Source organism: Helianthus annuus, chromosome 17, assembly GCF_002127325.2.
Source record: "Helianthus annuus cultivar XRQ/B chromosome 17, HanXRQr2.0-SUNRISE, whole genome shotgun sequence".
NCBI classification, from domain to species: Eukaryota; Viridiplantae; Streptophyta; class Magnoliopsida; order Asterales; family Asteraceae; genus Helianthus; species Helianthus annuus.
Genome location: NC_035449.2, coordinates 88,915,286 through 88,930,607, shown reverse-complemented (window position 1 = coordinate 88,930,607; position 15,322 = coordinate 88,915,286). Strand labels below are relative to the sequence as shown.

General features: G+C 44.1%; 1 protein-coding gene across 1 annotated transcript; it reads left to right on the top strand.

Moving 5' to 3' along the window:
- The first annotated feature begins 4,228 nt into the window (after positions 1 to 4,228).
- Positions 4,229 to 5,047, top strand: LOC110924413. Its single transcript, XM_022168421.1, has one exon. It carries the CDS (start codon positions 4,229 to 4,231, stop codon positions 5,045 to 5,047), a length of 819 nt encoding a protein of 272 aa, XP_022024113.1.
- Positions 5,048 to 15,322: the final 10,275 nt, after the last annotated feature.

The following is a 15,322-nucleotide window of genomic DNA, read 5'->3' as shown; positions in this document are numbered from 1 at the left end:
TGTTTCGAATTAACTGGTAAAATACCAGGAATTTTTCAACTGAGGGCTCTATGTCATGGGATCGGCATAAGAACTCGAAGTGCCGCAACCTTACCATACCGGGTGGGCTCATCTGAGAAATGTGAAACCCATAAAAGTGTAAGATATGGGCCAAGAACTCCGTTGCCGGCATCCGGAAGTTGCCTTGTAAAAAGAAATCTTCAAACAACGTGATGTACCCCGACGGTGCATCGGCGGCCGTTTGATTCTGACCAGGGTACCGTGCATCCCATTCCGGTGGAAACCAGAAACTTCGTGTAATCTGCTCAAACAACCCTAAATCCCATTTAAGGACCGGAACAGGACCTTCTTCACCTGCGTTTTCTTCCTGATGATGTTCTTCAGACATGGATATTCAGAGAAGTGACTTCGGAAATATTGATAAAACTTAAAGATCTGTTAAAGATCTTGAAGATCTGCTACTGCGGCCTCGAAGATATGAAGATATGAAGAAGACAAGGGGAGAGAAATGGTAGCAACAGTAGAAGAAATAAGGATCCTTTCCCCTTCGTCGGATGTATATACCCATCGCATTTAATGCAATGGGTAAACGTGCCGATAACACCGCGCACGTGACCAATCAGAAAACGCCACGTAAGGCGGGATTCTCGGAGCGACAGTTACCACGCGCGCATAGGCCTCACTCGCCTGACGGAAAGCCGAACCGTCAGGGATAACTTGATGACAGTCGTGTCAGTAGTCAACTCTAACGTCGCCATCAACGACATTTGCACCAACCCATCAGAATTCAAAATTCGAGGGTTTTCCCGCCTAAAGTTACTACAAACTTCATGCAGAAGTTACTCAGGCCGCGCAGCATTGATAATTACTTAATAACCTTGCGCGTCTACACCCAAAAGCAGTGAATCATCATCAGCCAAATCTGATAGTCGCGTCGTAGTAACTGAAAAAAAATTACACGCGCGCCGTCTACCAAGACCAAGCAAACATTTTTCATAACCAGCACTTCTTTTTTTCTAAGTCCAGAGCTCCAACCACTTACTTCGCGCATGGTGCAGCACTGGACTGGGGGGACTTGAAGGGATATGGTCCCAAAAAGCCGCGCAGACCTTCCTTCAGGTCTCGCGCGGGACCATACTCCTTATTCAGCAAGATGTCCAATCTCAACCTCGTGCGGGTTACTTCAACAAGGATTGACCTCACGCGAAGCCTAAACAAGAAAGAGCATTAATTTCAACACTTAGCATTCTGAATAAGGGCCTCCAGCACTTATAACCCTGCGCGGGCTACTTACATGCTGAGCAAGGGTTGCGCAGGAACTATAGCGCAGGGCCACTTTAGAGAAGAACACAAGGTACAAGTGGCAGAAGAAAAGAGCCAATCCGCGTCCTCAAGGCTGTGCTCAATCGTGCTCCATGATCGTCTGACATGCAGGAGACAGAGAGTACATAAGGACGCCTACGTGGCACCAATCAGGGGGCGGGGACACCTGTCCCACGATCTCCACTTACCTGCTGATGGCAGAGTGACAACAAGGCCGACAACAGTTACACATGGCTCCAATCATGGTGCGTCAGCACCGGAGAACTTCTAGAAGCCACTAACGGTTGACACCAGTGAGACAAAGAGCATATCCTCTAAGTTGTCGCCTTCCGGCCCAAGGCCCATCAGCCTATCTCCTCTTACACCTTTCCGGTAATAAATAGGAACCTTCATTCACAGGTTAAACCATTCCATTCCCTCTACTCTCACTCTTAATACACATTTATCTCCTCAAAACAGTCGCTTATTCTCACGCCGGATTCTGGTTAAGAGGGAAACCCCCATATTCCCCTCTTAACGAGCTAACGGTGTTCTGTTTTGCAGGATTAGCGGATCATTAAGGAGCTCAGAAATCCAAAGAAGATTAACCCTTATGGTAGAAACATAAATCAAACTAATTAACCACAAAATTAGTTCCATGTTTCTTCATATACATATGTGTATATGATGTGTATTACAGATGTGGTGTATGTATAGACGTATGATTTGGGAAAAAAAACTTGTGTAAAATCGTTAATAGGTAAGTGTTAAAGGTATTCCCTTGTTTTTGTCTACTGAAATCTAGGGTTTCAAGTTATTAGTATCTGCAAAAAAGGATTAATTTGTTGTATATGGTGTTTATAAGTTACTGGATTTAAGTTCGATGTACATCTATGTATAAGAAATTTTCAATACGATGTACATTTGTGTATAAGTAATGTTTTGAGTAAGTATTAATTGTATTCCCTTTTTTGTCTTCCAAAATATGGGGTTTCAAGTGAGTAGTATCTTTAAAAAAAGATTCTTTGGTTGAATAGCGTGTTTATAAGTTACCGGATTTAAGTTCGGTGTACATCTGTGTGTATAAGCATTGTTCAGTATGATGTACATTTGTGTATAAGCAGTGTTCTGAAAGATGTATTGGACGTACACATTTATATAAGGTTTTGTACTTGATGGCCTGTACATATATGTAAATTGTTTGTTAAAACAACATATGACTTTTGTCCCATTGAGCTAATGAATGACGTAGATTTCTTCAAAAAGACGACACCATACAAAGTGGTACGTATTCATGATTATATAAAAACATGTTTGTTGTAAGTTTTATAACGTAAGTCATATTGATTTTATTCACAGAGAGACATTTTTACAAAGTACCTAAAGGCAGTTAATCATCCGAAAGGTAGGGATTTTCAAGGAATAATGTTGTATATGTTGGCGATTGAATGGGTGACGATAGGCAATTCTGTTGATTGTGGAGTGTTTGCAATGCGACACATGGAGACTTGGTTTGGAGAAACTGATGAAAAATGGGATAGTGGGTTTTTGCTTACACACAAGGAAAAAAAGGCGTGTTTGACACGTCTAAGGAAAAAGTATGCTGTGAAGTTAGTGTGCTCCTTTGCTAACAAGCTTCGTGATCGAGTAATGGGTGAAGCGGTTGTATACAACTTGGCTAAAAGGCTTAATGTTTAGTACATTCGATAGCAGACAATAATAACTTTATGATGTTGGTTTATGATGTTAGTTATTGATGGTACTGTGTTTTTTAGTTGTTTTCTTTTGTATGAAGTAGACCCTTTTTTTGGTTTGTTCGATAGTGTGTAGCCTATGTGTGATATTTTTATTGTGAAAAGGATACTATTAGACAGACTACACAACACACGAGTAATTTTATTGATAGTTATACACTGATGTATTCATAAAATATACGATAGTGTTTAGATAAATATAAATTGGTGTATTTATAAAAAAACACTGGTGTATTGATACATGTACACTTGTCTATATGTATGTAAAAATGTAAAATGCCTTTATGAGAACAAAATCAATATGACTTACCTTACAAACCTTACAACAAGTGTATTTCTCAACTGATAACGTATACGTACCACTTTGTACAGTGTCGTGTTCTTGATAAGGAGCATGTGGACAGACTACACAGCTCGAGTAATTGTATTGATAATTATACACTGATGTATTAAAAAATATACAGTTGTATTTCGATCAATATAAACTAGTTTTTTTTATAAAACAAAACTGATGTATTGATACACATACACTTGTGTATATGTACTAATACAATGGTGTATAGAACTAATAAATTTGGAGTAAGTGTTCAAGTTTCGTATACTAAAATATATTTGGTTACACCTCCAGGTCCGAGTCAGGGGGCGCGGCAGATACCCCCATAGCAGATCCTTCAAGGAAGAATGACTAGACCTCCCCCCTACGAAGACCAAGCGTGCATGACACGCGCGATACACGGGGAGAGATAGAAAGCTATTACGACCATCCCTCAAACATCCAGAGGGGTCCAATTCATAGCCGGCTCGGGCCGCGCAACATGAATAATGAATGGGATGACATAGACCCAAACGACCCAACGTGGAAAGACGACGAAAGTTCCTCAGTCTTCAACCGCTTGCAGAGGAATCATGAATATTACAAGCCAAGATAGCGCATTGCATACAGCGAAGAGGCAGAGCGAGACTTCAGCCTCGCCTATAGGCCAGCCGAAGCTGCAGAACACTTAAAGTTCATTCCAAAAATTGCTCCAGCACCATTGACGAAAGAGAAGTTACCTCCAACAGTCGGAAAGTTCAACGGTCTAACTGATCCAGACGATCACGTTAGAGTATTCACAAGTGTTGTCGTTATGGGAGGTTGGAATATGCCGATGTGGTGTCACTTGTTTATCTAGATGTTTACTGGGGCTGCTCGCGCCTGGTTTGACAGCCTCCCGCCTGGAAAAATCAGTTCGTGGGTTGATTTCAGAACACTGTTTGTAAACCACTTCAGCCAACAAAGATGTTACCAGCGTGACACAGCCGAGGTAACAGACATTTGGCGTATAGAGAACGAAGGATTGGAAGACTTCATCACTCGCTTTAACAAGAAGTGTTTGGAAATCGATGGTGTAAGTGAACAACTCATGCGCGCTCACTTCAAGAAAGCCATTCGCTGTGATAGCCTCATCAGGACTATCACTGGAAAAGATGGAATGCCCAAAGAATGGGATAAGCTCATGGAGGCTGCGAAAATAGTTGCCCAAACTGAAGAGTCATTGGCCGGTAACAAGAACTCTTACACTGAGGATCGATTTTCCAAGGGAAGCTCGCGTGATAACAACAAGCGCAATAAGAACAAAGGTCATGATTGGAAATCCGGAAAACCAAGGGGTTACGAGGAGAGACCGTGCTATAGAGAAGATGCGCGAGAAACGATTGACAGAATTGGGTATCGGAAAGCAGTCAGGGATGATAACCGAGAAAAACACTGGACTCCGCTCATAAAAACACCAAAAGAGGTGCTGATGACGGAGAACCACGACTTCAAGGCTCCAAGGCCTATGACGAACAAGAAGGGTCAAGACCCGAACTTGTACTGCGATTTTCACAAGGATACAGGCCATCTTACAGATGACTGTATCAGCTTACGTCAAGAGATCGAGAAAGCGCTAAAAAGCGGAAAGCTAAGCCACCTGGTGAAAAACGTGCGTAAAGAAACACGCCAGATCTAGCGCCACGATGATGGGAATCACAAGAAAGTCTGGCGCCTGGAAACTCATATGGTCAACGGACCAAGATATAGCGCAAGAGATAAAATCAAGCGCCCGTATGAGCCATCTTGGCAAGAGCAACAGGTCATTTTCCTGGTAGTACGCGGGGGGCCCCGCGCCACGTGCCCCGTTGTCATTACCGGTATTATTGGTCATTATGAAACGGAATACATCTTCATTGATCCAGGAAGTACAGCCGACATCATCTATGAGCAATGCTTCAATCAGTTTGATAATGAAGATAAAGCGAGACTTGAGCCAGTTGACTACCCTCTGTCAGGATTTTGCAACGAAATGGGCTTCCCGTTAGGCCAAATGTAAACTTCATGGTAATGCCTGTCAAATCAAGGCATGATGTGTTGATTAGGAGAGAAACCCAAGGCGAACTAAACATGGTAACTTCCACACCCCACTCAGCCATCGGGTTTCCAACTGAGACGGGGGTGGCAATTATTTATGCAAAAAATGAAGTAATGTCCAGAAAAGTGGGTTTTAAACCGCAAATATCCAGAGCAAGCGGTGACGATAGGCCACGCAATCTCACCAAACATCAGAACGCACCTTAAGCAACTCTTGTTCAGAATTATGGATATCTTCGCCTGGACTCCGGCTGACATGACCGGTGTCCCGCGCGACATTACTGAACATTTTCTGAACACTTGTCCCTTCGTTGAGCCAAAAGTACAAAGGCTTAGGGGCGGATAAGACTAAAGCAATGAATGAACAAGTATGCGAGCTGCTGAAGGTAGGGATCTTGAGAGAGGTGCGCTATCAAAGCTGGGTCGCAAACCCCGTGATGGTAGAGAAGTCGAACGGAGGATGGAGAATGTCCGTTGATTATATCGATCTCAACAATGCATGCCCTAAAAACTGCTACTCCTTGCCTGAGATCGACAAAAAGATAGACTCTCTCGTACCATACAGATGGAAATGCTTCTTAGATTGTTACAAGGGATATCATCAAGTCCAAACGAAGCTTGAGGACGAAGACAAGACAGCTTTTCGGACCGATCTCGGGATCTTATGTTACACAAAGATGCCGTTCGGCCTCAAAAACGCTGGCGCAACATACCAACGCCTGATGGATAAGACCTTCGCTGGTGATATTGGGAAGCATATCGAGGTTTACATCGATGATCTGGTAATCAAGAGTCTCGAGGAAGACCAAATGTTAAAAGACATTGTGAAAACGTTCAACTCGTTGAGAAGCGTGAATATGAAACTGAATCCAGCCAAATGTTCCTTTGGTATGGAAGAAGGCAATTTCTTGGGCTTCGTGGTTACAAATGGCGATTTTAAAGTTAATCCAGAAAAAGTTCAAGCAATAGAGCGGATGCCATGACCGCGAACAATCAAGGAAATGCAAAGGTTGGCCGGCCGCCTGGCCGCGCTTAACCGTTTTCTGTCCAATCTCGCTGCAAAGTCATATCCTTTTATCAGCACTCTACGCAACTGTGTGAAAAAACAAGAGTTTAAGTGGACTCCCGAAGCAGAAGTCGCTTTCCAGCAAATGAAAGAGTGTCTGATAAAGCTCCCTACATTGACTGCGTCGTTCGAAAAGGAACCACTCATCCTGTACTTGTTTTCTTCGGACAAGGAAGTTGGGTCGGTATTACTGGTGGAGAGAGATGGAGTCCAGACTCCAATTTATTACGTCAGTAGGGTGCTTACTGATCTAGAAACGAGATATTCGACAATGGAAAAGTTGGTACTTGCACTGCTACACGCCTCTAGAAGGGTGCGCAGATTCTTTACAGGGCACGTGATCACAATACTCACCAACTTTCACATCGGAACTATACTATAAAAGCCAGAAACGTCAGGGCGCCTAGCAAAGTAGGCAATCGAGCTGGGGGGCCACAATATTCTCTACAGGCCGCGCCCAGCCATCAAGGGTCAAGTCCTAGCGGACTTCATCATAGAAGTCCCAGAGGATAAAATCAAAGATTGCGAAGTGGTGGATACTCCCATTAAAAAATACATCAGACGGATTGTGGCTGTTATACACTGATGGGGCTTCAAACGAAGATGGAGCAGGAGCCGGATTGCGCCTCGTTAGCCCCGAGAAACATGAATTTACATACGCCATCAAGTTGGATTTCAAGAATACCAACAATGAGGCGGAATATGAAGCATTCTTGGCAGGCCTGCGCCTCGCCATCAAAATGGGAGCCCAAAACTTACAAGCTCTTGTTGACTCATTGCTAATATCAAGTCAGGTCAATGGATTATATGATGCGAAAGGTGAAGTCATGGCTTTGTATTTGGACCAGGCGAAAGAATTACTCCAATAATTCAAGTCATACAAAGTAGTTCACAACAATCGCTCTGAAAACAAACCAGCAGACGCATTGAGCAAGCTCGCTTCAACCGCTTTCCAAAATCTCGCCAAAGATGTAAGAATTGAAGTACTCAAAAACCCGTCAGTTTTGTTGCGTCAAGTAAATGTGATCGAGATAGGGAAGCCATCCTGGATGACCCCTATAATCCAGTATTTGCAAGAAGGAATACTCCCTGAAAGCAAAGCAGAGGCAAGGAAGATTCAGAACAAGGCCTTGCATTATGAGATGAATGGCGGTATCCTATACCGAAAATCCATGTTAGGGCCACTATTGCGCTGCGTAGACCCTCAAGATGCAAATTACTTGATCAGGGAGATTCAAGAAGGAATCTGGGGCATCCATGCGGGCCCGTGCATGGTTGTTGCGAAGATTATGAACGCTGGATACTACTGGCCAGGGATGCCCGTCGACGCTCTAAAATAGCTGCGCAAATGCGACTCATGTCAAAGGCATTCCCCAAAAACCCTGCGCCCGAAAAACGATCTTATCCATGTATCCACTGCTTGGCCTTTTCAGTAGTGGGGGATTGATATGGTGTGACCTTTCCCCGAAGCTCCTGGTGCCGTCAAGTTCATAATCATTGCTGTCGACTATTTTACTAAATGGGTGGAGGCCAAAGCTCTCACCTCAACTACTGCAATGATTGTGCGCAAGTTTATTTGGGAATACATCATCTGCAAGTTTGGCCTCCCATTCAAGATTGTAACTGACAATGGCACCAACTTTGCGTCTGACGACCTCCAGAAGTGGATGAAAGAGATGAAAATCGAACACACTTTCTCCTCCGTTGTGCACTCTCAAGGTAACGGGCAGGTGGAGAGTGTAAACAAAAGTATCATCGACGGGATAAAGGCCCGTCTGGGCACAAAGAGAAGAGGTTGGGTAGATGAGCTCCCAAGCATCCTGTGGGCTCATCGAACCATGCCGAAAACAAGTACTGGCGAAACTCCTTTTAGCCTAGTCTATGGCTCGGAGGCAATTATCCCAACTGAAATCGGCTTGCCCTCGCCGCGCTTGACAGCAGTCAGCACAATCGATAACGAGGCAGAGCGTCTTCTTGACTTGGATTTACTCGAGTATAGGCGCGAAATAGCGCGAATCAAAGAAGCCAAGTAAAAGACACAGTTGGAAAGGTATTACAATGCAAGAGTACGCATTTGTGCCTTCACTCCAGGAGAATATGTCTTTAGAGACAATGAAGCTTCAAACGCCGAACGCCCAGGAAAACTAGCACCCAAATGGGAAGGCCCATACTTAATACACGAGGTGCTAGGGAAAGGGGCATACAAATTGCGCACTCTGGATGGATACATAATCCCGCGCACGTGGAACGTGCAACAACTGCGTAAGTGCTATATGTAACTACTCTCGGCCTTGCGCCTCTACCCACTCTTATGTTGGCTAAATGCCCTTTATGTTATTTGCATGCGATGTATGTTGGCCTAAGCGCCTGTTTCTTAATCAATGAAAGCATAAGCCTTATGTTTTCTTTTATCACGATGACTTCTACATTACAAATGCATGTTAAACTTTTGATTAGCACGAAAACACTTCAGTAAATTACGAGCTCTCGAGTCATGCCTCCAAGGTACTCCGCGAACATAGCCCGAGACCGGGCAGTTACACTCGCACAAGAGCCACACTTACATTTATTCGCGCTAACTTAACCAAAGTTTCTAACAACAGTGAAATAATTGTAACTAGACAAAAAAGAAAACAAACTTAAAACATCATATTCAACAAGCGTAACCGCGCAATAGTTACATAGAAGCAAGCCATCATTGATTCAATCCAAAATAAGCGCGACCGCGCAACGGGTTACATTTAACATCTAAAAACAAACTACAAGGCACAAAAGCCTGTCAACGCTATTCATTCATAACCGTCACCATCATCATCATCGTCATGCTTGTCACCATCACCATCGCCATCGCCATCAACATCACCATCATTGCCCGCCGGTTCCTCCTCATCAGATAATGCAATAGTTTCTGGTGGGTCGAGAATGGCTTTTAAACGTTGGCACCAGTCGTCATGCTCTAGAGCCTTTGCGACCAAGTCCATCACAGGCAGCGGTAGATGATCATAAGCATTTTCAGTGCGAGCCAGCTCGGCATCAGCTTCATTGGTCATTGAGCAATGACTAGTATCAAACTCTTGCCCAAACACCTCTTCAACATGCTGCGCACACTCCAGATAACCTCCACAGTGACCAACCGCGCGGGAGGCATCTATGAGAGCAGCAACAGCTCCATCTAGTTCCCCAGCATTTAGGATGGAGTTGGCCATCTATAGCAAAAGAAACGAATGAGAAATTGATTTTAAAAAATAAAGCCTAAGTAAAGAAAAGAACAATACCAGAACTAATCCTCTGCCACGCATCCATTCAGCTTCGGCGACCAGCATGTCAACAATGCCCTGGAACTCAGAATAGTTATTTTGCGCCACATTGAGGGCAGATGAGCTTATGGCGCGCGCCTCCACAGCCTTTTGCCTAGCCTCCTCAGCAGAAGCAGCTTTTTCCCTTCTCAGCTTCAAGGTCGATCTCCAAGGACTCACTTTTGTCAACCTACTCTTGCAGGCGACGTTTCAACTCTGCAATCTCGACGTCCTTGGCCGTCATGTCCTTGTCCTTACCCGATAACTGCGTTTTCAGCTCAGCCAGCTCAACCTGCAAAGGATAAAGGACTTAGATAATTTTGCAAACAAAAAGCACAAGGACAGAAAAGGTGAACGCTTTCCGAACCTCAGCACGCTCCTTAGCAGCCTACGCATCTTCGACCTTTCCGGTCAGCTCGGGCAACCTTACCCTCAAGTTCAGTGATCTTCGCTCGCGCCGCATACATGCGATGATTATCTTTCTCACAAATCTTCTTCCATTCAGCCTTCTCCTACGCCAGCAGATCTTCAGCAACACAAAGTTTGCCCTAAGGCCTTCACGGCCCCACTCTTCTGATTTCCTATCAGATTCAAACTTGGCCTTCTCTTCGACAAAGGCAGCCTTAGCCTTCTCATAATCTTTAACCTGCCTCACCAGGCGCTCACGATACTTTTCCCAATCCGCCCGCTCCTTGACCATTGTGCGCCATTCTCGCACGATCTGGTGATTGGCGGCACGAGTATTGGCCTCTCCAACAACATAGGCCTGGTACAGCCCATCATGGGTTCGCGCCCTTTGGCGGTTAACTTCACCAGGAGGGATGGAATTTAAGAACCAGCCACGACATGCTGCAAACTCCATAAAAGTATCCTTCTGCTTTAGACCCCACGGAGCTTGGTGTGGAGCGTTGCCGCGCGCCTCCTCAGTATAAGTCTTGTAGTAAAGATCACCCACAGTATCTTTAGGGCCGATGGGAGATTGCGGTACAAACCCTCCAGCACCACCAGAACTCGCGCCACCAGCAGCAGCAGTTTTCTCCTTGTGAATAGCAGAACCTGATCCCCTAGTAGTAGAAGTTACTTGAGCAGTTCGAACGGGGGCATCGGCCGACGCAGGTGTAGTCAGTTTCTCAACTTCCGGACCTTTCCCTCTCTCATGAACGGGCTGGTCAAGCCCTGTGATATAGACGACCACCGGACCCTGCGTTTTTTCAGGTGCAGTTATAGCAGCGACCCCGGTCTCCTTTGGTTCAGCAATAGGCTTCTCAGCAGCCTTCTTTTTCTCCCTTTCCTTCTCCTTCTCAGCAGCCTTATCAACAGGCTTCTCGCCAGCCTTCTTCTTCTCCTTCTCAGACTCTACTCCAGCAGTCTTGAAGGGTTTGATGGTAACCTTGGTTTTCTTCTGCGCCGGCTCCTGAGGATCTATAATAACAACACCCTTCTTTTCAGGGGTCCTTTTTTTGGCCTCTGCAAAAACGGAGGATTTATACAGAGAGCGCAAGTTGCTCTGCTTCCCGATCAAGGGAACCCCTCCAGCCTTCAGCGCAGCAGACACACCAGCTGTGGTCTCAGTTCTACTTCTTTTCCTGCTCACCAACTTGGCAGCATGCTCCTCTTCCTCTTCTTCCTCCTCTTCATCATGCGCGATAGAAGACGGAGTAGCTCCAGCATCTGGGTTTCGAGAACCCGTGCTCCCTGAGCTCCTTGAGCCAGCAGCTCCGGTCTTCTTCTCGCCTATACGCGACAAACCTTCAAATGAGTCACTGATAATAACGTAATCTTCCAAGTTACTTTGACGAAGGCGGAGAGTACCTTTGTCAGCAACACCAGCAGTTACGCGGCTACTCCCGCACTTCCGGCTGGTCACCTCAGCGTCTAAGGTAATCACCTTCTTCCGCTTGTTAGGGTTTTTCTTCTTTTCTTCTGGATCAATCCCCAAGTCGCGCAACACACCTGCAAAGATGTCAGACCGCGAATTTAGCTCCCCATTCGAAGACCCTATAGACTCCTCGCTGGAAAGGTAAACAATTTCTTTCCCAGTCAAGGTCACAGCTCGCAAGGTTCGGGGATTGGGAAGATGCGCACCTTCAGTAGCGGTAGGAGGATTGGCAAAGGCTCCAGCAACAGGGTACATGAAGCGTGACTTGATCGTTTCGTACCAATACTGCTCATCCGACTTCAACGGGCGTACGCCCATTGATCCAACAAAAGTGGGAAAGGCAGCTTGGTAAAGGCGCGCTTCTACAACCAAAATTCAATAGTTATGTTGATGCATGGAATGTCTGTTGACTACGTCTGCATTACGTCTTAAGTCAAGATAGGTCAACATAGGATCTAGAAAGTCAAAATTAGTTTGTATGTTGATAGGTCCGCTTTTATGAACATAGGATAGACATAGGTTCGCTTATAGGTACATCAGGTGGTCCCCTTTTGTGTCAAGATTGGTAGGTTCGCTTATTCGGCAGTCCATATAAGCGAACCACACCACACTATATATACCTGATGTGTTCATTTGTGCATGTAACGTTGGGCGGACCTGTATCATTGCATGTGTAACCGAACTCTGTTAAATCAGTATCAGAAAGCAATAAAAGAGAAGAAATTGAATAGGAATAGCTGTTGTAACTTCATTTACGTTGATTCCGCCTTCGTACATGAAGATGAACGTTCTCAACTGACTGTTTAGGGTCGGAACACGGTCCAACAAGTGGTATCAGAGCTCAGGACGAGGAGTTCATACTACTACAGCTTGATTCTACCGAATTCTCTCATTTCTACTCTCTTTCTCTCATACTTTTTCGATTTGAAGTGGTTCCTACGGTTGAAATGGCCTGAAATTTGAGTATAACGTGTGAAACATACATTTAACAAACCCTAGAAAGTTTCAAGTTAAAACACGGCTTAAAAATGGTTAAAATCAGCTAAAATCATTGTTCCGCTTTTACGAACATCGCTAGATCCGCTCGAAATAACCACTTAGGTTCGCTCATACGGTACTTTCGCTTATTCGAACAAGGTAGATCCGCTCGAACGAACAAGGTAGATTCGCTCGAATGGATATTATAGATCCGCTTATTTGATCATATCCAGTTCGCTCATTTGAACAAGTGAGTTCCGCTCGAACGGACACTAGGCACTTCCGCTCGAACGGACAATTGATAGGTCCGCTTATCCGGACATAATCTGGTCCACTTATCCAGACATAATCTGGTCCGCTTATTTGAACACTTTTGGTTTCGCTTATTCGGACAACTATAGTTTCGCTCATTTGTCACATCGTTAAAAAACTTCGAAAATTTTTCTAAGTGTTGGCTGTTTTTGCAGAAATACTCAAGATGGATGATATATTCTTGAATCCGTTCAGCGACATGTACGCGTTCACGGGAAATTCCGGAAACGATGATACTTCATCAAGCAAAGAAAATGAGAATCCGCCGAAAGAAAAGAAAAAGGAAGCTTGGGAATCGGAAGGTGCCTTCGGAACATTCAATAAACCCCCAAAGCTAATGGCTATCGAGGAATACAGTCGGTGGTCTAGGAAGTTTGAAGATTGGCTGATGGCATTCGCATTTCTCAGCTGGAAAAGTTTGAAGAACGGTTATGTCAATGGAAACAGAAATGGTGAAACGTTAAGATCAGCTGAAGAGATTGATGCATTTGTAGCTGAGCAAAAATGTGTGGCTTTGTTATTTCAGTCTGTTCGGGAGGACATAATCTCTTTGATCGATTATTCAATTGCAAAAGATCTTTGGCAAAAGCTAGAAAAGAAATGTCTAGGAAGTACTGAAATTGTGAAAAGTAAAAAGAAACTTCTTAGGAAAGAGTTTGATATGTTTGGTTGTCTCAAGAACGAGTCAGTTTGTAAAATGATAGAAAGGTTTGGTCATCTGAAGCTAGAATTAGCAAGACATGATATCAGATATCCTGATGAAGAACTTGTTGACAAACTGTTCGATTCATTACCAGACGAGATAGATTGGAGATATTATGCGCTTATGCTGAGAAACACTATTGAACCTGCAAAGTTGACTGTGGATTTGGTGATTGAGAGACTTAAAAGCCACGAACTGGAACTGAAGAAGACATACAAAGTCAATCACTCATCTTATCAACAGAATTTGGATCTATATTATCCGAAAAGCATGATGCCAAAAGCAACTTCTCCCAAAACTGCGTTTTCTGCTGAGAATGTGTCGACAGCAAGCAAAGAAAGTCAAAGTAGTCAAAGCTGTGGAAATCACAGTGGTTATCACAGTGGATCTTCATCATCTGCAAGTCATTCTGATGCTAAGTTTCAATGCAACATCGCAATAGATCTAAAGAATGCTCAGAATTTTGACGAGGAGTCGGCTAAGCAGCAGATGGTTTTCTTGGCGTCAGTGTTGGAATCATATGAAGGGTTAGTAGCTGGGAAGATCGGTAACACAAACCTGACGAAAGAGGACTATGATCAAATAGATCCTGAAGAAATGGAGTTAATCGATATTCGTTGGGCTATGGCTAGTGCTGTTCGTCGTACAACGTTTTATTGAAATTACCGGTAGGAAGACAATTGGTGGTCCATCTACTAAGTTGGGTTTCGATAAATCAAAGGTGACTTGCTTCAAGTGTAAGCAGAAGGGTCACTTCAAGCGAGAATGCAGAAACGCGTATGCTGATGAGTCGGAGAATCCTTTCAGAGATGATTACTACAAGAAGGCAATATACCATCAGAATAAATCTGAGCCGCCTAGATTGAAGCAGGGTGAAGACAACAGAGAGAAATCTAGAGCTCTTGCGGTGATTTATGATGATGAGGGGTATGATTGGAGCAAAGAGGTTCTACTAGAAGAATATGCGGTCGGTTACGCATTCATGGCGAAAAATGAACCTATTCCGTGGAAAGACGATCGTACTGAAGAGCAGAAGTATAATTATAGGAAAATGATTGCTGAAAACAGAATCATTAGAATCTCTCGTATCTATTTGGAAGCGAAGAAAACGAGAAGATGGGATCCGAACAGGGAGTGTTATCTTGATGAGTATGGAAATATTGCGATCGATGACAAAACGCTTGATCTGGAAGCTATCATCAAGGAGTTAAAAGAAGAGGATGAGTATTGGCAGAACAAATGGTGGGGAACTCCAACCGAGAAAGAGAAAGAAGAGAAAGAGAAAAAGGAGAAAGAAGAGATCGAGAAAGCAAAGAAAATTGATACTTGAGTTATCGATACAACGCAGGAGTTGACGGCAGAGAACCTGGGAAAAATCGCTGACAAAGTGCTGGCTGCTAAAGCACTTGAGGTAGACTCTAACTCCGTGTCTGAGTCAAAAAGCCAGGTCAGCTCAAACTTGTCAACGAATGCATCAGGTAAAAAGATCGAAGGAAATGTTGATTGCAAAAATTGCAACAAAGAGTGCAAATTTTGTAATACTGTCACGTATCTCAACGGTGAAAAAGTTAAAGATCTGACAGCAAAGGTCAGAAACGTTGAGAATCAAATTCTTAATCGTGACAAAACAGTTAAAGCTTCAA

What these genes read in the sequence shown, in the direction of transcription:
- LOC110924413 (XM_022168421.1), top strand. Translation starts at nt 4,229, where the DNA reads ATGTTTACTGGGGCTGCTCGCGCCTGGTTTGACAGCCTCCCGCCTGGA.